The sequence below is a fragment of the Lineus longissimus genome, chromosome 9, assembly GCF_910592395.1.
Source record: "Lineus longissimus chromosome 9, tnLinLong1.2, whole genome shotgun sequence".
NCBI lineage: Eukaryota > Metazoa > Nemertea > Pilidiophora > Heteronemertea > Lineidae > Lineus > Lineus longissimus.
The window spans coordinates 3499324-3527182 of record NC_088316.1 but is presented as its reverse complement, the minus strand read 5'-3'; the positions used below and the strand labels follow the sequence as shown (position 1 = coordinate 3527182).

Genomic DNA, 27859 nt, shown 5'->3' with positions numbered 1-27859 from the left:
ACTCTATCCGTGGAATTGTAAGGTTAACCTCGCAATCAGAAATTCTGGCCTTTTTCTACCGTTTGTGGCGTCGAAATTTGAAATCATAATGGGAAGTAACAGCCATTTAATAGCTATTAACAGATAGACTGCTTACCCATAAATCCATATACATGTACCTGAATAATGAGATTGTAGAAAAAAGGTCGGGATTTGTGACTGCGAAACTGTCCTTACAGGTCCGCGAATAGAGTATGTATGCATGTATTGTACATGTACGTCGAGTATAAACTAGCCATCCGACTAGCCATGCAGCGTCGAGTATAACTAGCCTAACGACGGAACATCTATTTTCAACATGAAATTTAACGCTTCTCCAATTCGTGACCGACATACACTAGTGTTTTGATTCTCGATATCAATGGAGCCCGTGCGCACCAGACGCAATAAGTTTCACGCCTTCTGTTGTTAATTCATGCTGTGAAAACAGAACTCAATGGCCTTGAACTATTTTAACAAGCTTACCGGACTGGTAACCTAGCCTAAAATATCATCTTTGAATAGAGAATGGCGGCTACATATATTAGAGGGATGAGAGAGCGAGACAAATTATTCTACAAAATAATTATTTCCTGACAGAAACTGAAATTGTATAGACATATTGTATTATTTATTTAACGAAGAAATAATGGCAGGCCTTGTGTCAACTTATCAATCTAAGCGCACTTTCCTCATTTCCATTTTTATCACCTCAGTCACGCGGGATTAATAAATAAAGCTAACGTAATGAATAAATTAAGAAATCCCGGCTTTAATTTGACTGAACCCATCTATTTGTACACTCTGTTTAATCTGAGCCGGCCAGTGTCAGAACGCGTTTATCAAAACCTTCAAGTCAGCAACGATTTTTTTAGACATGCCAGACGTGACTAGCGTGCACATGATGTTTGGTACACGTTGTCAACAAGGCAACTTTTAGTATGTCGGAAATAGCATTCCGCGAAGTTACTATTTATAGGTCACAAGGTCATTTGCATAAATATAGATGACGTTTTAGTCACGTGACAGTCGGACATCGACACTTATTTCTCCGCATTTGAGCTTATTTCAAAGTCAATTATCTTTGACCCTGCATTGTTTTTAGAATGAATGATACCATAGAGTCAGAGAGAGAAATATTCAGAACAATTATGTAGTATTTCCAATACTCGGACATGTGCCAGATTGAATCTAACTGCCCTAGTTAGAAAGCCTGAATCCATTACGAAACCGCATGTTTGTCCGACCTTGCCTGTAATTCAGCAATGGGGAAATAGAGGGCAGCAGCTGCAGTGACGTCATTATCGCGGAATGCTATTGGATTCATACTGTAGTCACAATATGTGTGTACATGTATACCACATGTACGTGTCATATACTAGTATACACTGCAAGCCCTTGGTTATAAATAAAGTGACGTCACCTCAAATTCAATCATTTAAGGGCCCAGTTGCACCTAATGTTTTTCTTCATTATCTTCACTTTGTTTTTTCTCACTAACGCTGGATTATCACTAACTGTCTCTCACATGGCTCTTGCTTATATAGTGTTGGATTTAGCCTGGGTTCTTGGTCAATAACAAGAGGAAAATGATGCCGTTTGAGGTGAAAAGCTTCGGGGTGAAGTTATGCTTGGTTAAACTCCCAGCGCTTAAAGTAAACATATCATAAACGCCTTCCTTGTGCAACCGAGCCCTGGTCGCCTGTCAACTTCAGCAAAAACGGATAACCTTGTGCACTGCGTCACTTCATTTTATAACGCGATAAATCGGGCGTTCTTCCGATAATCTCCAGGCGACATTCGATCGAGATCAATCCCTTTATTTGTCAACAAAAGCTCCTTATCAGCTCCAAACCGAACTATAACAATATCAAGTCAGGGCGTGTAGCGCTGCTGATTTAATACTCGAGATCGACTCGTCGCGGACTAAATTACATGCCGAGAGGGTGCTTTTTAATCGAATCGATGATGCATATTGTTTTTTAATACATTTGACTAACAGAGGTATTTCCAGGTGAATGAATCTAATAGAAGTCGTAAACAAATCAGTCGCTTTAAGAAAGGAAGTATGAGCTTGCGTAGTTATGCTCGAGCTCTCTGTTAGTCTGTCTGTCTGACATTTGGTACATATACATGTATATTTGAACTTTAAATTACTGTAAAAGCTTTGACTGTAGCCGTTTAACTTGTTGGATTGGATAAACGACTCTTTAATTTGTTAAAAAGGATCGGAACAACCTCTCAATTGAATCGACTTGGAGTGGCCAGATGGGGCAATATATTCAATGTACCGCTAATGGAAAAATATGTAAAACCGCTTTGTAATGTTTGTAGTCATGCGATATGAAGATATTTTGATTATGATCTCAGAAGTACTTTCCAAGGTCATTAACTGATGTTAGAGCCGAATCGCCTTGTTAAAATATAAAAGTTAACTTGTCTACATGGCTGTTAAAACTTGGCCAAAAGGGATACTCAGGGTGGGTATCTTTGATTTCATTTTCAAAAGCGCAGCAAAGGGATGAATAAGATTGGAATAAGATAACTTTGAATGTAACATCAAAACGTACTCACCCTAAAAAGAGAATGTTCAGTACCCCTCGCGGCCACATTGCCGATGTTCTATGAACGTAAGACCATCACCTGGAAAACACGGAAGAGAACATGGATAATCTCAGAATAGCACTCCTGTTCCAACATTTATCACAACAAATAATCAATCGACGTGCAGTGTTCATTTTTTTAAAAATTGAAGCGATTAGTTCACCATCAAAATTACCATAACCGGTTTGATCTAATGCCTTGAACAGGACAAATTTATTTTAATTAAAGAGATGGGTGCGGATCGCACTCTTAAGATCAATTAGTTAAAATTTCATAATATTTTTTTATTATGCGGTAGTTCCTATTGCAACGACTGTGAAATTTAGTTGTTTTTATTATCGAAATAGTAGTTCTTAACCATTAATGGTTATTTTTTTAAACAAAATCAACTAATAAATGGTTGGTTTCACCAATATCTTATTATTTCACAGTCGGTGAAAGAGTCGGGAATTACCAGATTAGTTGTTTTTACGAATTGTTTAAAGAGAGCATGTTCCTTGTGTAAAATTGCGTAACATTTTTCAACATTTTTCACCATTTTTCTCAAGAAAGTTTGTGCAAAATTTTTTTAGTGTTGCTACTGTAAAAGTCTACAACGTCACAGAATGACTCGCTGTTATTTCATAATGTTAGTTCTAAAAACGAAAAAGCACGTGATAACACAATTACGTTTAAATGTAAGTGCCCTTGCCGGTGTAAAAGGAATGGACGTCCTAGGATTGCAGGACCCCATACAATAGCTGTGTATTGTCAACGAATGTGATTAATGGTTTGGTTAGGGTTAGCTACATAATCTTCAACAAAGGAACTCGGCGACTCTATTCACTTTAACAAAGGGACCGGATTTAGATTCCGGGGGATTTGCATTTCTTTTACACCAGTTTCAGCCCATCAACCCCTTTGGTTTCGTGGGGGTCGATGTTATCAAGATTTGCTGTTGACCCTTTCACAAGACTGTAAAGCAATGGGTATTTAGGCCTCGGTGCAAGCGGGCTTTGTTTAAAGACAAAAAACCATGTGGCGTTTCGGTAAACCCTGTTGCTTTTAACTACCAGGTAATGAGCAAAACAATGTAATGTTTACCAACAACAGAATTTCTTTACTCTATACTTCTATACATTTCTCAAAAACATCGGCTCGTGTGTCTGTAGTGTTGCAACAGACAAACCGTAGTCAATCTAAGATTTGGCCGTCTATAATACAGATCTGTAAAATCAGCCGAACTGATTTTCTGAACTTAATCGACTTTTTTCAATCTAGAAAGAAAGATCACGTTTCTGAACATAGCTGTTGCATCCATCCTAGAAAACGTTAAAAAACGAAAAGAAAAAACACACCAAATGGAACTGGAAAAACTGCTACATCATTTGTACTTAAAATGCACTTGAACTTTGTGTTCCCTCGTCAAGTATCCCTGGAATCGAAAAGGCACTTTCAATGCTTTTTACAGTGAAGAGACCATTTGTTTTTCGAGCGTCACGTCCACAGTCCAGGATCACTCATCATTCGAAACCAATAACCTAAGATATGTTTCGTTGTTCAAGAAGCTTTCGTCACGACAGCGACTCGTTACAATCTCCTAAAGACGCTTCTGTAGAGGACAAAACACTTTTTAAAGATTAGTTTTTCACGCGTGGCATATCAAACACTCATGGAACAAGGCAAAACTTCTCGACTGGACGTCTTCAAAGCAGAATCTCTGATTCTCTTGAAGTTTGCGCAGGGAAGGACAAAAAAAGTAATTTACTAATTGCTATTCCCCTGGTGCAGTTGAAAGGTTTTCGAAGAAAACAACGATTTATCATCTTCGAAACACAAATTACTTTAAAAAAATTGTGATACCAAAAGGTATCACTCACAGGTAATGAATAATATTAACACATTGTTTGACCACCGGCTATACTTTTTCATTCACCACTGCCAATACCACGCACCGACTAGACTTCCCCATTCACTACTGCCAATACCATGCACCGGCTAGACTTCCACATTCACAACTGCTAGTACCATGCACTCGCCAGACATTCTTCAATCAAGAAAGACCACGTTTCCAAACGTAGCTGCTGTATCCATCCCGGAAACAGTAAAATGAAAAACATGTCAAAAGAAACCAGAAAAAATGCAACATCCTTTGTACATACTCCTTGTGTGATGGTGAGATGTAACCGCTAGTGGAAGCTCGAAGAGATCCTGCACTGCAATGTAAATATCCAGAAAACCCTGTCGACTAATCACCTTGAGATGAATTCGGAAGTCTTTAGATATAAACCAGTGCAGTTCGACGTGATCGGCGTATGTTTATTCCTTTTATATGGTAATAGTTAGCGACCTTGGACATTCGTGACAGTTATGGGGAAAAAATGATTTCTTATGAGAGAACCTTCTGATCTCGTAGAAAACGATTGCAACTATCGATTGGCTGACGTACATGTACATTGCAGCATGTATACTAGGTGTTTCGTAATACATATTACACTTTGATATCATTTTTTTTAAAATTGAGACAACAGAAAATATTGGCAACGCTGATCGCGAGATTGATTTAGGAACTTGTTCCCGAGTCTCTCATACGGAGGTTTTTCTGTTAATTTTTAGTCAGTATTCCGGCCCGTCCGCCCACAAAATACAATCGCACACTATGGTGCTTTAGGTGTTTCAGCGGGTATTTGTATCCCCTAAGGATGTTGACATGAGGTAATAGATTCTGACAGGTTGGTCTCTCCTAGTATGTTCAAAGTAATAGGATAGAACATTGCCTCAGTGATCAATGGTATAGTCTCAGGGAAGGTTTATGTACTGGCGGCCGGAATGGCTTTGATGAGCGACGTGATTGTACCCAAATGGACGGCGTTCTAGTCTTTGTCGCCAACTGCTGCCGGATAAACTGTTGACAGTTTGTTGTCGTAGGCACCATATTTCAGATGAATCGCTTTGAACAGCTTATTTTATAGGACGACTGGAGGAGACGGTAAATGTAACAGACATTTATCATGTGCGAGTTGTTGCTTACTTATATCCCCAAACGCCTCGGCGGCGGAGTTTTCTTGTTCTTGACATAACCTTCTGAGATGAGACTGTCTGGTGCCAATGGTGTACCATAATTGATACCCTATTTTCAAAGTCTTTAGCCGCATAGTGTTTGACTGGATGTAGATTAGAAAGCGGTCAGAAAGCGGTCAAGTCCCCATCTTCTCGAGCAGTCAGTGTTGACGCTGACAGCATTTTCCAGATTAGTCAATAATATTTACATCTACACTGAGGCTATATACATGTAGTATCATACATGTGTAAGACATAAGACGATGCCTGTGACCGACCGTTTATTAATCTTACGTTGTTGTTTAACCCATCACCTCTGCGGTATAACTTTGATTGTAATGATTTTACTATAAACAGCAAATCTTACACGATCTCTTCCGAAGGAACTTGAAAACATTTTGTTTTGAAAATGTATGAGTTAACTTCGATTCAAAAATCTGCATCAAAATAGGTTAAAATCACGACGTTTTCAGCATCTATTTTGACAATCAATGCGCCTGTGCATGCGGAGATGCGCATGCGTACAACTTTAAAAAACGATAACGAGACCTCAATGTTGCATCAGACCATAGAGTATGTTTTCTCCGGCGTTGTTAGCACGGCAATCCCGGATTTACATATTGGACCGTATTCCAGTCCTTGAGTTGCTTCTGGCGACAAGGCTTATCTTGATTAAATCAAATGCATAAATTGTCTCGCGGCTGGACCACGCATGACTCGGGCAAACAGCATGTTTTATCTGCGTCCGGACTTATTATACTTGGCAGCTGCTGAAGCAAGCTCAAGAGGTAATCAATGTTGTGCGACAAGGCACCATCCCGAAAAGCCTTGTGGGGTTGCATTTACTGCAAACTCCAGATATACTCCAGGTGTTTAATTTTCGTTCATTCTGCGAATAATTAGACTCGCGAAAATATAAAAATCCCGAAAAATATTTTTGTGATTAAAAAAATAGAATAAAGGTTAAAAAATACCAAAAGTAAAAATATTGAACAATTTATTTTTGCCATATAAAAAGTGCGAGAATTTGGGAGTGGCAAAGCTTACTTACACAAGGACCAGCTCAATCGGCGTCAGAGACAAACGCCAGCGTTAGCTCAAACTTTATTGAATTTCACTTACAATTATAGTGGCGTTTTGACTTGAATTGTAACGCCAACGTTACCGTTATAACGCCGAAACTGCCCCTGGTACATTGTATGTAAAGAAAGCCCTGTTAGTAAAATATAGGTGAGTATAATGTTAGCTGTCTCACCACAAGTCTCTAAAAAATAAATAAACAAACAACGCGGGACAAACTAAGAATTACCAAGTGAACCGGTCGATTAGTTACAATTGTCAGTGGCTACAACCGCGATAGACCACGGAGAAAGATACTGGAGCCGGGTATAATTGCTCTCATGCAGTGCGTAAGAGGTATCACCGTCGGCAAATGTTCCTGAGCCAGTACAATGATCTTCATCTGGGTACACGCAATATGCATGGCTTCCAGTTTGCACCCATCTTGACCCCCAATGTATTGACATTGCTAAGCTTTACATACACCGCACGTCTAATATGGGCGGAGGTGCTGGAAGTTCAGTACGGCTTGCACAAAGCTTTTTATGTCCAGTTGATACATGCCATTGACGATAGAACTCGGCAAAGCACTTGTCCAAATTCCAGGCATATTCATTCCCACCGGATGCTTTGTACTGTGTCTAAGTTAAATGTCCTCTGCGCACTGACGCTGAAAGGGTGGATGTCGTCCTGGGTGCCGACAAATGGTACCCAGGTTCGAGATCGACTGGACAATAAGCACCCTGGGTGCCATTACACTAGACAAATAGCACCCAGCTTCTTTTTGCCTGGCTTACGGATCTTAGGGACGAGGACGTTTCTTGCAATCTCGTTTTATCTCGCGCCGTGGTACTTGTGGCATTAGCAGTGCTCGAAATAAAAAGAACAGATAAACAGAAAAAAACGCGTTTAGGTCTAAATGTCTTTGAAAGCACATTTCGGATGATTTATTCAGAAAAGGTATATACGAGGGATATATCCGAAATGTGCTTTCAAAGACCCTTTCTCGGAGCAACCAAAATGTCAGATACAACTACATGTAGTTGACCCTGAGCTGACGATATGTAATTGTACTGGGATGATAAGACTGTACCGCCTTGCCATAGTTTACATACTATACATATAAAAAATTACCAAGGGATATCATCCATATCAACCATGAAGCATCCCCAAAGCAAGGAAATACCCGGACACGCGATCTATGCGACACCAACCAGGTGCAGCCTCCGCTCTGTCAGATCGATGTTAAGGAATTCTTTACCAAAAATGACATATATCCCCAAAGGTGGTTGCCTTTGCCATAACAGCGTATACTTCAAGACAACAGACAAGGCTCGAGAAATACCCAATGCTATCAAACTATCTGAAAGTGACAAAGTAGTTTGTAGAAAGCTGCCACGCGAAGATCAACAAATCGAAAGAGGGGAATGCATTGGTTTAATCGTGTTTGCGGTGTTTGTTTTTGACGTTACTTTCATCTATTGCACGTTAAAGAAAGTTGGTATAGGTTTGATTCTCCTGGAAGAAAACTTCTACTTCAATGTGATTGGCTGTTATCCCAAAAATATAGATAGCGGAGTAAGGTATACAGTCATACACATGGTCATTAGGACAGGAGACACGACAGACCGTTGTACGTACTTCGTACGAACGCACTGCCTAATAGCATTTTCCCGAGATGAAAGTTAATGTAGTCCTTCTTGAAACGTAATAAATCAATCATATGAGATTATTAGGTTGGCTGGGAAAGGACAACATAGGATTTATGTTTTTTAAACAATATGAAATTTTTCTTCTTCCTGAAATATGTCGATCGTGGACTTATCATCAGGCGATCGACCTATTTATCTTGATCGATCGAGATAATAAGGCCGTCGATCGAGATATTTCAGGAAAAAAACTTTTTCCTGTTAAAAACGAAATTAGGCCTATGTGTTGTCATTTCCCAGTCAACGTAGATTCTTTTCAAAACAGTTCAAACCCTGAAGACAAATAGATAACTGAGTCAACTTTTGAGACTGGTGATAACCCGAATGTCTTGTGTCACCAACCCCCTCCACGGTCAATTATCTATTCATATAGTCTACCTAAATTAATGTGTCCCAAGACCTACTTTGTCCCGAAATTGACCAAATTGACCATCAGACCAGCGACATTCATGAGACATTTGCATACATTTCCTCCCCTATAACAGCATTGTAGTGTCAGCAAGTACCTCAAGTTGTCCTACTCTCACTACCCAGCTCTCCTAATAGATTGACGTAAGCCAATTGCTACTGGGCGAGGCAAAGCAAAAGAAAGAAGTAGATTGGCCTCCCAAACCTTCAAGGCTTACGTGATTCGTTAAAAATTAGAAACCTGTAATAGAATTTGAAATTTTCAATGCCGAAAATAAGTACAGAATGTAAACCTTAATAACGGTCACGACTAGCTTTCAGAAATATACCGACGTCAAAACCGAGCAATTACAAAATGTTCGCTGATAACAATTTTATTGCGACAGAAAAACAGCTCTTCGTTCATTTTCTCATTTCATGAAAAGACAGCCAGTATGTACAAGCCTGAGTCTGTATACGTGTGTACATTTGTGTCATACTTCCATTTGCATGCAGTCTTGGTGTTAAATTACTCTGAAACTATCGAATTTGTGCTTTTGCCGATACTTTGGTCTCAAAGTCATAATCGTTTCGGAAACTGCAAGTGTATCTGTTATACATGGCTATGCACGTACACACTCATTTTCATAAACGGATATTGGCAAATTGGCAAATTGGCAAATGTTCGCCATGCTTTATTTTTTGTGTATTTCACGAATAACCTTGACTCTCAAAAATTAAAATCGCGCACCGATTTTTTTGTTGGAAAAAAATTAGTTTTGTTTTCGTAATTAGCCAAAATAAAAATCGTAAATCTTAAAACATTTTTTAGAAATTTTCGCGAATCTGACGGTAAATATAAAGAGACGCTAAAACAAGCGATTACAAATATGCACACTCTTAGAACCGTTAAAGGTTTCTCGGCAAATATCAATAATAAAACCCAGCATTTTTTACTTGCAGCAAAATGAAATCCTATAATGGGTTTTCAGAATCTCGAAAACCGAGGCATTTTTCACCACTTGGGAAACGCTCAATTTTTTCTCTCTAAGAGTGCACATACTATAACCCCTTAAGTGCGTGCTATACCAGCGCTGGTGAATTGTAGCCATGAAATTGAGACCCAAGATATAGGTTTTCATAGAGACACTCAAGGTTGAATTACATGGTCAATATCATCGCCTTTGGTGAACCAGTTTAATAACGCGGAATCCAGCGCCGATGGAAGGCATGCTTTGTGTGAGAGTCAATTGGATTTAGTTACTGTCGCTGTATTGGGGAAAGTTTGATGATTGATATGGCTTGTTTCTCTGCCGGGAAGATATCACGTCAATGTGGATAACATTTTTTTATTATCATCGCGCGGCTGACGATGTTGTTGGTGCTGGATCATGATTTCCGCGACCTAATGCGCTGATATCGAAGCCAACTCGACGGTAATTGCTGTTGTCATGATCTTCAGATAAGGCCGCAACTACATCTTGGCTTTTGTTGCATAAGTCACGGACGTACATATAAGCACGAGCACTCATTTAAGTACGTTGCTATAGAAGTGCAGAAATCGGTCGGTAGCATTCATGATGCCGATCCACCGTCGTTGTGCGTATCCGAGGAGACTGGGACTGATATTCACCGCCGATAAGTCGGCATGTAGAATTGTTTTGAAGTTATACATAGAGCTGTCAAGATATAGGACTATGCTCGTGAAAAGTTTGAAAATAATTCCAGTATACATGTATATTAAATTTGTTTTAAATCAGAAAATTTATGTATATAGAAAGTACAGGGAATGTACGTGAAATCTAATTCTGTGCAGGGCCCTATATGGGACTAAGCTCGTGGAAAGTTTGAAAAAAATTCCAGCATTGAATTTTGTTATAATCAGGAAAATGTATGTACAGTATACAGAATGTACAGCGAATGTACGTGAAATCTAATTGTGTACAGGGCCTGATCGACACTGAAATACAATGTACTACCACACGTTCTGTTATAGGATAGAATTGACGAAAGATTTGGTGTTCTATTAAGGTAAAGCATATAGGCACTGACAAGCCAAACTTACAAAAACTGGGGATAACAAAACAAATTGATCGCCAATGACGAACACGTGTTCGCCTTGACCAAGAAATGTTTTTCTGCGTTTACTCCTAAAATGGATTCTGTTTCTTTAAGCTTGCATCTACTCATCAATGGTATGACATAGGATGGCGAAACAAGTAGTGATACAGGTGAGTTCGATGCATTGCCCGAGGTCACGAAGACGGTTTGGCGCTATCACATCTGGCAATTATGCCATCTACAGGCATATCATGAATTTCAATTTGAATTTAAACAGTATCGACACCGACATGGCCATGCCCGCGTCTACATCTTAGACAGATGTCATTATTGCAAATAGGATTGAAGTCAAGCCTAAAGCTACATGCACTCGAGGTTACCTCAAATAGTGGAAACGATCTTTTAAAGCGTAACAATACCTAAGCCAATTCCAATATCCTGTTATCTTCGCAAGTTACCTGTAATATTTCCAATAGGTTTCTGACAAACGGCGAGGCGGCTCGTTTATCTTCAAGAGAGGATACCATAGGAAGATTTAATGCCACAAAGATACATCGTGTTATCATCCTTATTATTGTAAAGGAATTGTCCCGGTGCACAGGGGCAATTTGCTCGACACGTGATTGATAGGCTTTCTGCATCAGTAGACTACGGTAATAGCGGGCGAAAGTTAATATTGTTATGTTATGGAATAGAGAAGCTGAGTGGCATACCGTTATGGACTTAGCAGCGGAGAAGTCATGAAGGTCATCCGTATCCTCATGACAAGGGGGTTGGCCCTTGACATATCTTGTTATGTTGTCTTAGGCTGAACGTGACCTTCGGCGAAGTGCGCTGAACAATTTTCTTTTCGTAACTCTGGTTTGACCAGGGGCGCAGGTACCATTTTGGTAAGGGGGCCTGGGGGAGGGACAAAATAACACTTTCTGAAACCATGGTCAAAAACACTTCTGGGGGGGGATCTGGTTACTCTATTAAGCGCCTGTTCGATATAGAAGCTTTGATTTCTTCACACTGGCCACAAATCTCAGATAAAACAATAAACCTTACACTAATATCGTCAGAATATTTACCAACCGCCCGTTGCTTCCCAAGTGGAACAGCTCAGAGCAACAGATAAACTGCGGGTCAGGTAAATCTACATATCCGTCCCGCGGCTGGGCACTCTCTCAACAATGTAATTTGGTGAAATGACAATCTTATTCCCGGGCCGATGGAGATGACTTGCGGTCGTTTCAGTGACAATTGACACCGGGGTTAAATAGGAATCACCCTTGGCGTCAATGGCTCAATCAAGTGAATAGGTTTGTCTGAAAACTCGATGGGTTACCTATTATTAGATGGGCAGTGTGGTCTCGGGTCTTGGGTTTAGAATTAGTTGAGTTTTTCACTAATGCCCCGAAACGCCAACGGGAACGCCTGTCCCATTGTTCGATAGCGTGATCAGGAACTCGAACGATGGGATAGGCGTAGGCGTTCGCGTAGGCGTTTCGGGAGCTTTGTGAAAACTCCCTACACACGTTTTCAACCCCGAGCAAGAAGCCTTTTTTTGACCCACACTACCCACGACAAAGTTACTTAGGTCTGGTGACAAAAACCCGTAAAAATGTTTTTTAAGAAATTTGTGCGAATCGCAAAAATAAATTGATATACATGTATAGTCGGTTTACAGTATTTCTTAGCACACCAATGGCAACTCTCCTGCGACTTTATTTTGTAGTCAATTTGATAGTCTGAAGTGATCCAAATGAATGAAAGATGAATTTATCCCATCAAGATTTGAACCGACTATACTGCGCGGAGAGCTCCTCAATCCGTGGTCAAGCACTCATCTGACGAGACCGACCACCTTAGATCGATCCTAAACTTGTAAACCGGGAGGCTGATCGGAGCACGGTCGAGTCAAATCAACCCTAATACGGTTAACCATGTCCAAGTCTCGTAATAGAGATAATGTCTCGCGGTGATGGGGACAGAAAACTGGCAAGAGTGTTCCGAAATGGGTATACGTGCTCAAAGTTTGTCCCCGATTGACATGCATAAGTAACGTAATTACTACTTCTCTCACCCAACTTATAACACGAACTGGCCGCTATTTGTATAAATTTTGCCTTGCTCAGATCGTGGATATACAGTGTCATGCATCTTGTCAAGGAACGTGTGGTTTAGAATCATTCCGTTTGGGTCATTGCGGAATGGGGAAGGGGGATTTTCGTTCATCGCCACCTCTCTTCAAACTTGCAGTTTAAACATACGTGTCCTAAATTCGGATGGCTCTGAATAACACAGGTGCTTCTCTCTCACACAAGTTAAAATATAATTGTATTCCGTGTATCCTCATCACCAGGTGAATCTGTTATTGTTTCGTATTCAGGAAAACAATTTCAATTTGGGACATGGCGAAATACGAGTAATTGTCGTTCATGCTTCAACAGACAACCGTCAGGTCCTCTCAAATACAAAGCATCCAGGGGACGTCGGGAGACTAGTTCGGTTTGTCGGGTGTCTCGTAAGAGAGGGAATTATAACCTTTAATGTACGTTTACCGTTAGATCTTGGCGAATATTAGTTCATGATTGCTCTGACGGCGTACCTCTGCCTGCTGCCGACGATCGGTCTAATATTTAGTATGCCTTGGGGCATCGCTGAGAGTTTCAAAACTGAAATTGTGTATGCAGGCGCGGTTCCATGGGGGGGGGGGGGGGGGGGCGCACCCGGCGCACGCCCCCCCTAATTTTGGGGCAATAAACTTTTTTTCTTCTTGTAAAACCCAAAGCGCAAGTACAAAAGGTCAAATTTTGCCATTTCTCTTGGTCTAAGAAGTGACTCTGAGGTGCCAGGAAATCGCATCTAAGCGTATTAGATTTCAAATTTTTATGGGGGAGGGCCCCCAGACCCCCATCCGGGCTCGCGCCTTCGGCGCTCGCCCATTGCGCGGGCAATTGCGCGTAGCGCGGGCAGTTGCGCCCCCCCTATTCAAAATTGCTGGAACCGCCCCTGGTATGATCATGTCCTCTCAGGCAAAAATCACTGCCACTCGAGCCGCTAAAAACTCCCCATTTTAAGAAGCATTTCTTGCTTAATGCAGTGTCTGGTATTAATGGTCAACACTGAGTTTCGTCGTAAACTTTGTTTTAACAAAATGACTTTTACCACCAATTTTATTGTACCGGTATTGTCAGCAATGGTGCTGTTGATGCACATATATATCATCACCAAAAACCAAGCATTAAAAATGAAATTTTAATTTCAATTTGAAAAAAGTGTGTAGTTTGTCAAAGGATAAGATTAAAAATGCGCATCATCTACTCAATGTGACACAAGTCAACAAAACGTGGTGAATATTCTATGAGTTTTTATTGCATTTTATTTTTAACTTCTGTCGCGTTAACACCCAGTCTGAACAATCATAGGGTCATTTCACAGTCATAACAATAAAGAACACACATGGATGAGAACGCCATGTATAAATCATCTCATCGATTGCGGTTTAAGTAGCATCTAAAAACATTTAAAAATCTACGAAAAAAAGAAGTTTTTAACAAAGGTTACCAGGGACATAAATCGTACCGAGAGTTGTGGCCAAACGCTACAGGGCGAGGCCCGAACTTGTAAACGTCGAAGGCGCCACGTTCTTTGGAGGTTTTTCGGGCCGGGAACGGACTATAATGTATGCTTTGAATACCTGAAATTGCAATATTCTCGCCTCTGAGAGCCAAATCATTTCAAGGGAGTACGTAAGGTTGAAAACTTAAGTTGAAAAAAATCCCGATTAGGATAGTAAGGACGAAGTGATTCGGTGAAGGACAATTTCAATAAAATTTCATATCGAACCGTGAATACAAATTTAGTTTCTAGTTTCGTTGTTGACTCGCACTTACGACATTAACAAAGCCACGCTCAATATTCCTTTTAGCAAGCAACCGCCCTGGTTAATTCATTTTGGTCGACTGAGAGGACGTTTTACGCGAGATCACAGTTCAGCCAGACAGCACGATTGACTATCAGCTGCGTTCAACTCTGAGTTGTGGAGTGTTGTGATAGGGAAGTGATGACATGGCGTCGTTCATGAAAGACCCACCTGAAGGTATCTGCTGAAAGAATGTGTCACCATTGACACGGTCTCTGCATGGAGGCGATATCACGATTGTGTCTTTACTCAGGTTTTTTTAGACGGAGAAGCAATATTGAAATAAACTCCCTAGGCAGTATATTCGTCATCCGATTCATTCGTTAATCAGGGGAAAAAACGAGACCGAACATGTGCGTCCGGAGTGTTATTTTGGAAAGGGTCATGGCGAAGAGCATTGGTTTATGAGTTCCTAACTAACGTGTTATGTTGGAAAGGGTCATGGCGAAGAGCATTGGTTGATGAGTTCCTAACTAACGTGTTATGTTGGAAAGGGTCATGGCGAAGAGCATTGGTTGATGAGTTCCTAACTAACGTGTTATGTTGGAAAGGGTCACGGCGAAGAGCATTGGTTTATGAGTTCCTAACTAACGTGTTATGTTGGAAAGGGTCATGGCGAAGAGCATTGGTTTATGAGTTCCTAACTAACGTGTTATGTTGGAAAGGGTCATGGCGAAGAGTATTGGTTAATGAGTTCCTAACTAACACACATTTAGCCAGCACGGTCGTCAGTAGTATAAACAGTAGCGGTGAAGCACAAGTCTTAGATTTGTTGAAGGAGTAACGTGATATGTATCGACCTTGATAATTGTACTCAAATTTGATACTCCGAACGTATAATTGGAACACTGTACCTTGGCTATGCTCCACCTTTGGAACATCAGGGATATTGAGCACTTCATTACTCTACTCCTGCGTGTTATCTGAGGCCAGGCTACTTAGTTCCAGCGTCTTTTGTCCCCAGAACAAACAAGAGATGTTGTAATACTATATTATCGCGTAAGGGTAAAGTTAGATACCTTCCCCTCCGTATATAATTTCTTCTAGTGATACACTTCCTGGTGCCGGTGAGACAGTATAAAATCTCCCCTCTGGAAAAGTGTCCGACCCTTTTGTATTTAAAGACATTGGCTGATATTGAAAAGACTAGTAAATGCTTTTACTTTAAACTTCATGTACATTAACACTAGCCATCTCTGTAGAAAACTGTAGTAAAAGCATTTACCAGTCTTTATAAATACATTGTATGAGCGAATACCTTCGGAAGCACTTACAACAGCTCAAGAGCTCCATCAATGCGAAGACTTGGTCATTATCATTATTATCATCCAATTAGGAAAAGGTATAGACGTAAAGGAAACTCTTCTAGATGCTAGAACGGCTGTTGACATGTGTCTTGCAATCTTTTATAAACAACAGGGATATTGACAGGTCCTTGTGTTGGGTAGAACCTTTATTTTATTGCAGTCATGCTGGTATTGACAGATGATCGCATCAAAGCATACGACTATCGGCACACCCACATTAGACATCTTTGGCTGTGTCATGTACATCTAAGACTGTATAAGAGATTGTGGGGTCTCTCTGATGATACTGACATATCTTCTGATGACTTCTGTCGGGTCATCTCCTTTCCAGCCATGCATGTGATTAAAAATCCGTATCAAAAATATTGCTGGACTTATGGGAATACGCCTCTGACTTGACAACCGACATGTATGGTTATACTAATGACTAACCAATAGACCAAGGAAACCCACTGTCCAGATCATAGCAAATCAGTCTGAAAACCAGATTCTTGGCAATCTGTCTAAGAATCCGCCACTTAAAGATAACAATGCACGTGGTCAAAACTGAGTGAATTTTCACCAACATAATACATATAAGTGATCATTTTATGCACGTGGTTATTTCTAGTGAACTTTTCCCGTATCAAAATTAACTATGATACAAATTGTGGAAGAAAATCGTACCAAACGGTAGATTATTTGATGATCTTTCGGTCGAACACCACTAAAACCGTAGATTATTTGATGATCTTTCGGTCGAACACCACTAAAACCATAGATTATTTGATGATCTTTCGGTCGAACACCACTGAAACCAATTTCAGACTCGGCAAAACGACTTTTTTCGTTTGTTTCAGTTCGTTGTCTGGCGTGCGATGCAGCAGTTGAATATTTTCCCGGATCACATGGGTGACCTCTGTGATGCGGTGAGTCTCTTTGACGCAGCGCGTCACTGAAATAACTGCGATTTTTCCATTACGCTGCTTGAACAATACATTCTGCTTGATATATTACTGATGGACCGAATAGAAACATCGATATTCGCTCCCCACATAAGATTAATCACCGATTTATCCCTATCATCACGTAACGGAATATCATTAGCAAAGAATCTGTCGTCCGTCTATATACAGTGCGGTGAATGCGCTGGCCGCTTTCATTCTTTACGATATGAGGAAATGCCACTGGGGCCCAATTGAGAAAGTCTTGAAAATCTCTCAGTGTCGTTGTACAGTCTTTTACTTAGTTTGAATTTGACACTTACCCAAAACGTTCTTGCTACTGTAGAATAGTAACAATGTGGCAATAATGTGTACCATGTCAATATGTCTATGGTGTAATGTTAGCTATAGGGTTATTGGGATTTGTGTGGAGACAAGTTACTGGGGGCATAGCTAGCGTCACAAGAAAATGTGTTTTGACCGTGATTATGGCCGAAAAATCATGAGAAGAACCAAGCAACTTGAAAGCTATGTTTTAGACGCACCGTATATCTTTATATCCAAACGATCGCAGCAGTATCGCTATAATATCCCCAATATCAAGATTTCGATACCCATACTTAGTTACATACTTCCTGAGATATTGAATCTGACATGTTAACGATATAACGATCATTTTCACTTAAAGCTGATGCTGCGATAACCGTATCGATAATAATCTACGCGTCTATAATTTGTCGGGATTAGGCCGTTTTGGCAACATCAGCAGTACCCGAGACGCTGGCCCTGTCATCGACAGGGCTTATCGGCACCTTGGTTCAGATCCGTCGAAGGATAAAGTGATCTGTCTGCGTATTGATCAAATCTTTGCCATCGCTCTGCAATCAGTTTAGAGGAGACGAGATTAGGTGGCGGCGGTGCAATGCATTTAGCATGTTGAGAAAGGGAATAACAAGCCTTCCCGGGGTGTTTCTGTCGTGGGTGCACTGAAGGCTGCGGCGAGGTCTGATGGCTTAAATCTGCGGCGAATCGTGGGAAGAATCGAGTAAGGCCGGGGAATACACGCCGATTGAACAGAAATAAACGAGTATCGGCTTCTGGGTACTTTTTTGGACATGGCCAACACAAATACATGTATCCATCCCGTAGAGGTTTTTGGTTAAAATTGAAAACCACAAATGGTGTTTGAGACTGTGCCCTTTTTCAAAAAGCTAAATATAATGTTGAAGAGAATGAAAGACAAATTCGTTCTCATTTCTGTTTTAATAGCAGAATCCTTTCACCCCTACTGTTATCAAACACGTCAAAACTAATTTCATCAAATTAATGGTTCCAAAAGACAAATAATGGACTTATGGCATTTACATATGTCATGTTAGTAACACCTATCAAACTTGATTAAATCTTTCGTTGTTAGGATGGCATATTTTAGTTGAGAAATAGACAGCGTTCGCTGTGTGATTCTGTTGTGGAGGCGGTGAAGGGGTCGGACGGATGCGACAGAGGAGAAGGATTCTGAGGATGGTTTGTGGCTCTTAGAAGCAGGATAGAGTAGCCATAATCCAAATCGTCCCTTTAGTTTGATTAGCTTGAGGTTTATCAACAATCCAAGACGAAATCTGGCCCTTCAGGTTACCAACCTCAACCTACATTGATTTGTATAGGTGGCCTCCCGAATTCAAGTAACTGAAAGCCCTCAGCAAATATCTTGCCATTTACAACAACTTGTTAAAATCATTCTGTGTAATCCCTGGTCACATAATTCAGCATGTTTGATAAGGGAAAAAAGTTCCCGAGATGGATCTGCTGTGGATTCTTCACGGTTCCTGACCAAGACTGATGAGTTGTGTTTGGGACAGGGATTATAAAGGCAATGCCATGTGGACGGAACCGAAATCGACGAGGCTTAGGCGTGAGACAAATGGTCTCCGTGGCATAATCACGTTACATGTATGTTTGATACATGAGTTATTTCTTATCACTATACTGATCGATGATAATTTCGCACTTTTACCAGGCAATGCCTTTAGCCTGGTCACATGTACTTTTAATTGTCTGTCGTGCCCTGATATGTGGCGGGGTGGAGATGACATCTTTGGACTATATTTATTTACCAAACAGTAATGGCCTGACAATTGCAAGCAAGGCTTTGTATGCATCTCACCAACAGCAAGATATATAAAATCAGAATAACTCCAGTCTAATAGATCATGGTCTCAGATTGTGCGACGAAAGAAACTATAAGTAGAAACTACATGTATTAGGTTTGGTCATCGTATACCCCCTCAAATTCTGCTCAGCGGGGGCTCCCCAGCTCTACCATGGTCTCGAGGATCTTAGTCTGGTTACTCTAAGGGAGGAGGCAAATAACCACTTGACCTTCCTGGGCAAACATTGCCAGAATAATCACGTGTAAACAGGTATATACTAAGTTAGTACGTCGATACACGGGTACATGTAGATCAATGATGTATCGTTAGCATAGTGGTACCGTGATTTACGGCAACGAACATGAGGCAATCAGTAAGGAAGTATCTCCCATGCCACCAAGAAGCTTTGCACGCAATAGCAACGAAATTGAACAACAGGGTACGGCCTTCCTTAATGAGTCTTTGGTCCACACGAAGATAATATCTAGGGCCAATCTCTAGAGTGTTTTATTGACTTACGCTGATTAATAAGGCTTGGAATGCGATTGTCAGCACCTGTAAGTCTATTTGCTTCGCCAATTCCCCGCAGCCTAGTTGGTAATGCCGAGACATGCCGCTCAAGAAAGGATTACATGATAGAACGGAAAAACACGCCGGGCTGGGCGAAAAAAAACGACAAAAAATGCGACCTGGCGAGCTGGTAAGCCTCATTACGCTAAAGAAAACTGCCTAAACTGCTCGATTACAAATGGCCGAACTTAGCTTATATCTCGGATGTTTTTCCTGTTTAATATATATCACGTAACTCATTAGTGATATCAAGAGAACACCTTCGGTGGTCACGGCCATCAGAATTCTATCTGGGTGACCGTTCTGGGTGTTTCAAGCGCAACAAATATAAGGGATCTTTGCATTGCAAATAATCCCGTTAGCAATACCAAAGTTTGTTGGTGGATTGGGATGAGGTGAGATGACCGCTGTATTTGCTCTGAATCTGGATACATTTGCATCCATTTAGTCATTCTTCATCAGATATACCTATATCTATCTGATTACCACCTTTATTATTCGTGAACCCATATCGAACCAAAGCACATATTGAATTTCCCTGCCCAGGTGGACACTGGCGCATTCTCAATTATGTACCAATAGAGTTATTACAATCACCCTGTAGAACGAATTCCCCAGATTGCCGAGCATCTTATTAGGCCTTCCAACTTACCGAGGAGACTGCCCTGGATAGTGCTTCTTGAGGCCTGGGAGAATGGCTGCCTCGCAAGAAAAACATCAAAAATGTGCGCTCATTGGTAAATTATCTTTAAAAAACTGTGTCCATCTGGTAACATGGACAAAATGTCATCATGTGCACTAAATTTCGAGGTAAATTGACCAGCGGGTTACTCTGTGGTGCACGCACAAAATTTATTCATGCATATTTTCCAATTTGTTCGCTTTCCATAGGACAAACGAGCAGTGCATTTTTCTCTTTATTTGATGCAAATCATGCTTGAAGAACCTTATCATCAGCTGAACACAACAATATTTCGTTAAAAGACCCAACAACGCAGTTTTTATAACTTTATCAAATAAATTTTCCTTTCCCAGGACAGGCAAGCTCGGCAAACTGGAAGGCCTGATAAGGTGCTCGGCTATTTGGGGAATTGATTCTCCAGGGTGACAATGGTCAATGAAAGACAAATTAACTGAAAATCCAGTGAGCGTATTGATCCATTTCAGGAAGTCATTGGCTACCTAGTCCGCAGGTGCTGGCCATTTAGCTCCATTCAATTGTTCGCGCAGGCAGAAATGATTTGAAATTAAATTCGCAAAATTGATGGAAAATGGAGAAAACAGCTCGAAATTAGTTCGATGGTCAATTTAAAGTATCAATTCAGGATAGTGGCCGTTAGGAGGCGCTTTTCAGAACGACATCCATCTTTATAATTATACAATACATGTAAAAAAGATGTACTTGCGTGCAAAATTTGGTGCTTCTAAACCACTGCTCGATTTCCTTTTTTTTAGCCATTAGCCAAACCTGGGCATTCCTGTCATAAATTCGCTTAAAAATTATAGTAGGAGCTGCGTGATTTGAGTTAGGCATCATGAAATATATTCTTAGAGATCTCGTTCCACTAACTTGAAAGGCAAAATTCGCTAATCAAAATATTAAGATAACTTTTTAAAAAGTTTTATTATTTTGTGTATTTAAAAGTGGCTGGCGTTTTTTTCCTTTGTGTGTTTGCCAACATTTTCACGTCTAGCGCCGCCTCACTTGAACGTTGTTGTTCTTATGCAATTGATTTTTTTGTACTGCAATGACTGACAAGTGAAGAGAAGTGTCCGATCCAATCACAGAAATACCGAACCAACATAACACATTTTTTCATAAAAAAAGATCAATTCTGGTCGGAGAACTTTTCAAACGTAATTTCCTCTGATTTGATTGGTCAACAAGTCAATATTTCAATAAACGAGATTTTAAACCTTCGGCATATTGACAACAGACCCCAGGTTGTGTACATTTGGTGACAAAATACACACCAGGCATTTTGATCAATATCAAAGGCTTCAACCGAAACATTTCATGGGCCTATATAAACGGCTTCAGTATGCGAGTGTGCTTGAATTTTAAAGGTGTTGTGACATTTTTGTTGCTACATTGAAGTTCCCGGTCAGTACTGAAAACACGCTGAATCTTTCTGATTTGTACTCTCTCCACTTACAGATTGGCAAAAAATCTGACATACATTGTACACACTCGTAAAAAAAGTTTCTGAGCTTCTTAAAAACATAAAAAGAAATTAAGGCCAACACAAATATGCGCCCCCCCCCCTCAAAGGTATTTTTAAAAAGAGAAACCGCTAAAAACCCCTTTATACTAACCACGAACCACTGAGTACAAAGTATGTAAAAATTTACATGACCGACATCTTCTTTCGAAAAAATTCCTCGCCTCTCACAACTACATTTAGTTCAAAATAGGAACTGACAAAAATTCTCAATGAGTGACGCGTACATGATTGAGCCCAATATTGCTAGATGAACCGACAAGCCGTTTTTGTTTGCAGTTTGTCGTTAGCGGTCAGCTTATATCGAATTTCTTGAAACACACATTCAACTGGTATTTCATTTTCGTCATCCACCCGCCGTGAAGGAATACTACTGCAAGCATGTCAACGACGTGATGAGAAATTCTTCGGGGAACCGTATATCGACCAAATCCTACTCTAGTAATAAGATTAAAACGATTTTCTTATAATTAAATGTAACTGGATAAAAATTCTTTGTGTGCGCACCTTCAAAAATGCTTCCGCGCAGATCGATTTAGGAATCTCAGTCCCGCACAAGCCAGGTAATCAATTTTCATGTCAATCGAATCCGGTAGCGTGATTAGCTCGGGATTAGCGCTTCTAAGGTGCGTTGATTAGTCTGGTACGTTGAGGGTCCTCCACAATCGAAATGAATTCAGTCCCAACCAGGATATCCCTAATTGACACTCGCAAAGTGGACAGGACGGCAGCGCAAAACCATCCAAATTCAAGCCAGCGAATGAATTTAAAATTCGTTGCAATTTTTCGAGGCTCTTTAGAAACTGGCGCACGATATCATATGACGGTTCAAGTTCAGTCCTTTTTTTCTGATACAATTTGTTATTTTGAAAGACGATATCACTCGTGAGTTTCGGGAATTTAATCTCGTAACAGGATTTGATAAAGTTAATCTCAGTGATTAGTTCAAACAATATAAAAACCCGCTCGGGGACGTCATGATTGCATGTCATCAAGACGCGCCGCACTCTACGATCCAAACTTGAAAACGTTCAAATCATGCGAAACGCTAGATTTAAAAAGGAAATAAAAATTTATGGTTCATGTAACTTTGGAGTTGAGATGATATAAAATCACGGGCCGTTTTGCAACTTTTCAAGACATGCACGTTCATTGTAACAGTAGTACGTTCGCTTTCCGTTGCTACTTTGTTTTGCTCGTTGACAGCGTCCACAACATGCACCGAGGATACATGCACTGCATAACTTTCTTTGAATGATTAATGTCCAATCACAAAGGCACCCAAAACCCGATGCCAAACACGCCATGAAAGTTATCACTGCTACAGAGCAAAAGGTTACGAAATGCTTTCGTCAAAATCAACTGACTGTAATTAGTTCTATTAATCATTTAAGACCAATAGCCTACTGGTTATTTGTCTCGAAATGATGAAAACTCGCAATGCTTTCTGATAGCATTGATTTTGTTAATTAGTCATGCCAATCAGCAAAACACGCAACTCATCATCTTTTCGGTATCACAGAGAAAGATAATTAGTCTGTGAGTGTTTAAACCATTACAGAAATACACAAAACGTCTAATGGAAACTGGGGAATATGACACAAAAACAAAAAAACCTTCCTGGCTCTCCGAAGGCGAAAATCGTTTCTTTGCCGACAAAATACCTTGAAAGGATATGAAATAAAATCAACAACATTATTTGTTCTGGCAGGCTCTCACTCAGCCCAAAACAATTTGGACTGATGGACATTATACGGTATATTGCTCTAAGGGAATGACCTTGCTCTATTCACTTCTCTCATTGTTGCATATTCCACGAGGAGTAAACCTTTTTGGCCGAGTGCACTGCCGTATGCTATGATGTATTATGCATTTTTATAGGACTTGGATCTAGAGTACATCTCATCGTAAATACATCGTAAATGCACTGTGTGAGTATACATCGGTGAATGACATGTCATGCCGTGTAGGCAACAATAGCTCTGTAACTCCCGTGATAGATATCTGTAAGATGGATGGATCAGCCTGGCATGCCCAGAAGTCGCCAGATTTAACATAGTTGATGAAAAGAAAGAAGTACATGTACATTGTATAGTGACTAACGGTCATAGACGATCTCCACACGGCGAGAAGATCCAAAATCTCTAATGGAGTAGCACTTGACGAGCACGTAATAGGTTTATGGCCAAGATATCTTCACCACTTCTGTTTCACATGTCATGGTTGTCCCGCCTTATTTCCCGCCTGCACCACCACACGCGCCAATGTTGCTCATTTTTGCAAGCACTTTTCATTATTCAAATGATAACTTATTGTCTGAAGACCTATTTCATAGCAGAAAAGTACTAATAACTCTGATTTGATGCGAAAAATCTAACTTTACTTGATGACTTGATTTTCCCTTGGCCGTGGATCGAGTTTGTTTACAATATGCAGCGCCATCTTGGAAAAGCCGTGACGTCACCGCGGTATCCTCCTTGTCATTTTTGGATGTTTTGAGGTCTTTTTTTTACCAATTTGAAATAACACCACAGAGTACGTCAGGTTGGAATATTTTTTCAATCGTATTTTTTCCACTCTCAGTGTATTGACACCTTCAGACGAATTTATTTATTCATGTTATTCCTGTTCTTTCTCATAACATCTTTTTTTTCGCCACTATTACAAAAGAATACATCAACATTTAAATTGCAGCACGAGACAGATTGATTGCTCCAGGAACAAATCAATACCATCGAACTGAGACTACGATCGCAAAGTACACATTCGACTCCTTGAATGAGTAGATTTCTCATCCGAATAGGTTCAGGAACATTGCTGCGGGCGATTTTTCGTTGTAAATACTATTTATTCTAGTATAGATGTATACAAAGTGTATTGGATTTCTTGAGACTGAGACTGTATGGGGCCGTACGCTATCCATCTTGACCCCCCAATGTATTGACATTGCTCAGCTTCCAGACGACGTGCGTCAATCTGGGCGGAGGCAATACCGCTTGAAGTCATTCAGCATGTACATTATAATGAGTATGTACTAGTTAGTAGGCCTACACAGATAGTATTGTTCATTAAGTTTGAAAGAGCACGAGGCCACACATGACGACTCTATAAAAGTATGAGTACTGTTCATTGAGTATGAAACACCACGAGGCCGTATATTATCATGTCTATGTACATGTACTAGTGCATAGAAGTATTTGAGATGGTATTGTTCATTGAGTGTGAAACAGTACGAGGCCGTATATTATCATGTTTATGTACATGTACAAATGCATAGAAATATTTGAGATGGTATTGTTCATTGAGTGTGAAACAGTACGAGGCCGTATATTATCATGCCTATGTACATGTACTAGTGCATAGACATATTTGAGACGGTATTGTTCATTGAGTGTGAAACAGTACGAGACCGTATATTATCATGTCTATGTACATGTACAAATGCATAGAAATATTTGAGATGGTATTGTTCATTGAGTGTGAAACAGTACGAGGCCGTATATTATCATGTCTATGTACATGTACAAATGCATAGAAATATTTGAGATGGTATTGTTCATTGAGTGTGCATGTGAAACACCACGAGGCCGTATATTATCGTGCCTATGTACATGTACTAGTGCATAGAAGTATTTGAGATGGCATTGTTCATTGAGTGTGAAACATTACGAGGCCGTATATTATCGTGCCTATGTACATGTACTAGTGCATAGACATATTTGAGATGGTATTGTTCATTGAGTGTGAAACAGTACGAGGCCGTATATTATCGTGTCTATGTACATGTACTAGTACATAGAAATATTTGAGATGGTAATGTTCATTGAGTGTGAAACACCACGAGGCCGTATATCATCATGTCTTTGTTTTATGAACTATACACTATAGAATGTACACTAATGACTGTATACTAGTTTATAGAGAGTATTGTTCATTGAGTCTGCAGAAGTACCACGCGGTAGGCCTACAATACCATAGAGTATTGAATTTATTGAATCTAAAACAGTATGAGGCCGTTCACTATCATGACTATTCAACTAACGATATGTAAGAGCATGGATCTTTATTCATGCTCGTAAAAAAATTCAACACATGTAACAATAGCCTACATCTTGTTAGTTCGTCGGCCACCTGAGTTGAATCAGTGGTGTATTCCAGTTAAAAATCCAAATGCCCCCAGATGAACCAATAATTGAAACTGGTAAGGCTCTTAGAGAATTTTTGCCCGCTCAGAAAGTACTATCCTTTTTTCAATATCTTTCTACTTTTACCGACGGTACTCTGAACTACATTATGCGCAAACAGTCGGCCAGCTGGAAGACATTGAGCATTTGTTGAGCGATAACATATCATGTATTGAACCCAGCCGTTATTTTGTCCGCGGCAAGACATTTTCGTCACAAGATGTTGCTATAGATCCAGTAATGGTGTTTTTATTTAACATACAAAGTATTTCAAAGAGCTCATGTAACGTGTAAGTTGCGCTTTTCAGTAACAAAATTCTTCCTTAACGTTTTTAGTTTTTTACAGTGGGTCATCGGCCATGCACTATTTCTGTCAATCAATATGCTGCATATCTATTTTTATGAAATACATGTATACCTTAAAGCCTTGATTCCGTAGTAAAGAATGCAAGGGTAATTTTTCAAAAGTGATGACCGCCAAATTTTGGCCAACGCCAAACATTTAATTGCATTTAATAACTCATTTTCCAAACACAAAGTTGCAATCTTCACCAGCCAAAAAATCTTGCTATTTCCCAGCTGTACAGGGTGACAACATCGATGTCTCTTCCAGCACAAACGAAAGTATTCCTCGGAAGCTATTATACACGACACATAGTTGAAAAATATCATTCTTGGTTTTTCATGTATAGTGTAACACGGTGTTGCGTCTGACGGAATTCATCTTTTGAAAGTGACCCCGTCTCCTGCACCGGATCTCGAAAAAGCTAAACATTTTACGTATCAGCAGTTTCAAAGTTTACTCTTTGTATGATAATCTTAACTGAGATTTGAAAGCTAAGGAACGGTATGCATAAACGTACCAAACCAACAGTTATCTTTTGCTCAAATTTCTAGTTTGTCCAGATGTCCTTTTGGGATACCTTGCATAAATCAAGGTATTGATTTTCACGATATTGGTAGTAATTAACAATCGGAACTTGTTTATTACACGCATCCTAATAATCTGATTTTCGTGGTGTAAGCGCAGCTATTATCTTAAGGTATTTCTATATGAAAACATTCCCAGCCATCAGCTAGCTATTAAGGCCTCGAGTGGTATTTGTAGAGATCAGGCAATAGGCCTCAGCATGGTTATGCGGAAATAATTCCGCACAATGCCAATACGCCACGTACATGAATGACGTACGAGTAAATAAGTTGGTTAATCAATTACATGTTTTCTCTTACCTTGCGGAGCAACATCCTTTTCGCCCTTAAGAAAATTGGTGGCTTAAGGCCAGAGACCTCTATTAGCCAGTGTGTACATTCTGTGTACATTTTAATGAATATAGGTTGGTGAAAAAAGTACACCAAGGGTGCTTTAATTCCCACCAAATTTTATATGTGTTTTGAAGAGGCGTTTATCGAAATAATAATTAAAAATTCAAAACATTCCAATACCGATTGCCTGAGAAAAATTGATTTGTGTACAGCATTGCCATCAAATCGTCACTCGCGGACTGATATGGGCCTATTAGAATACAAGTTCTAAACTGGCCAGAGAGACAATATTTCCTTAAATTAATTATCAAAAAGTATATCCCCGTTATGGCCTGGCTCTGTAGATCAAGAATCCACCAAAGATTGAAGAATAAATCCACTTTCACCCATCACAGTCATGTATTTACCACAGCTTCACAGTCAGTACGGACTATGTGCCAACTGCCACACCTC

The 27859-nt window shown here is 40.0% G+C and overlaps 1 protein-coding gene across 3 annotated transcripts in view; it reads right to left on the bottom strand.

The window, feature by feature from the left end:
* LOC135493652 (glycine receptor subunit alpha-1-like) overlaps positions 1-27859 on the bottom strand; it is a 98039-nt gene that overhangs the window by 55864 nt on the left and 14316 nt on the right. For all 3 annotated transcript variants that reach the window (XM_064781141.1, XM_064781143.1, XM_064781142.1), the window contains exon 2: positions 2593-2661. In XM_064781141.1, the coding sequence (XP_064637211.1) occupies positions 2593-2630 (38 nt within the window). In that variant the 5' untranslated portion in view covers positions 2631-2661. The remainder of the gene's footprint in view (positions 1-2592; positions 2662-27859) is intronic.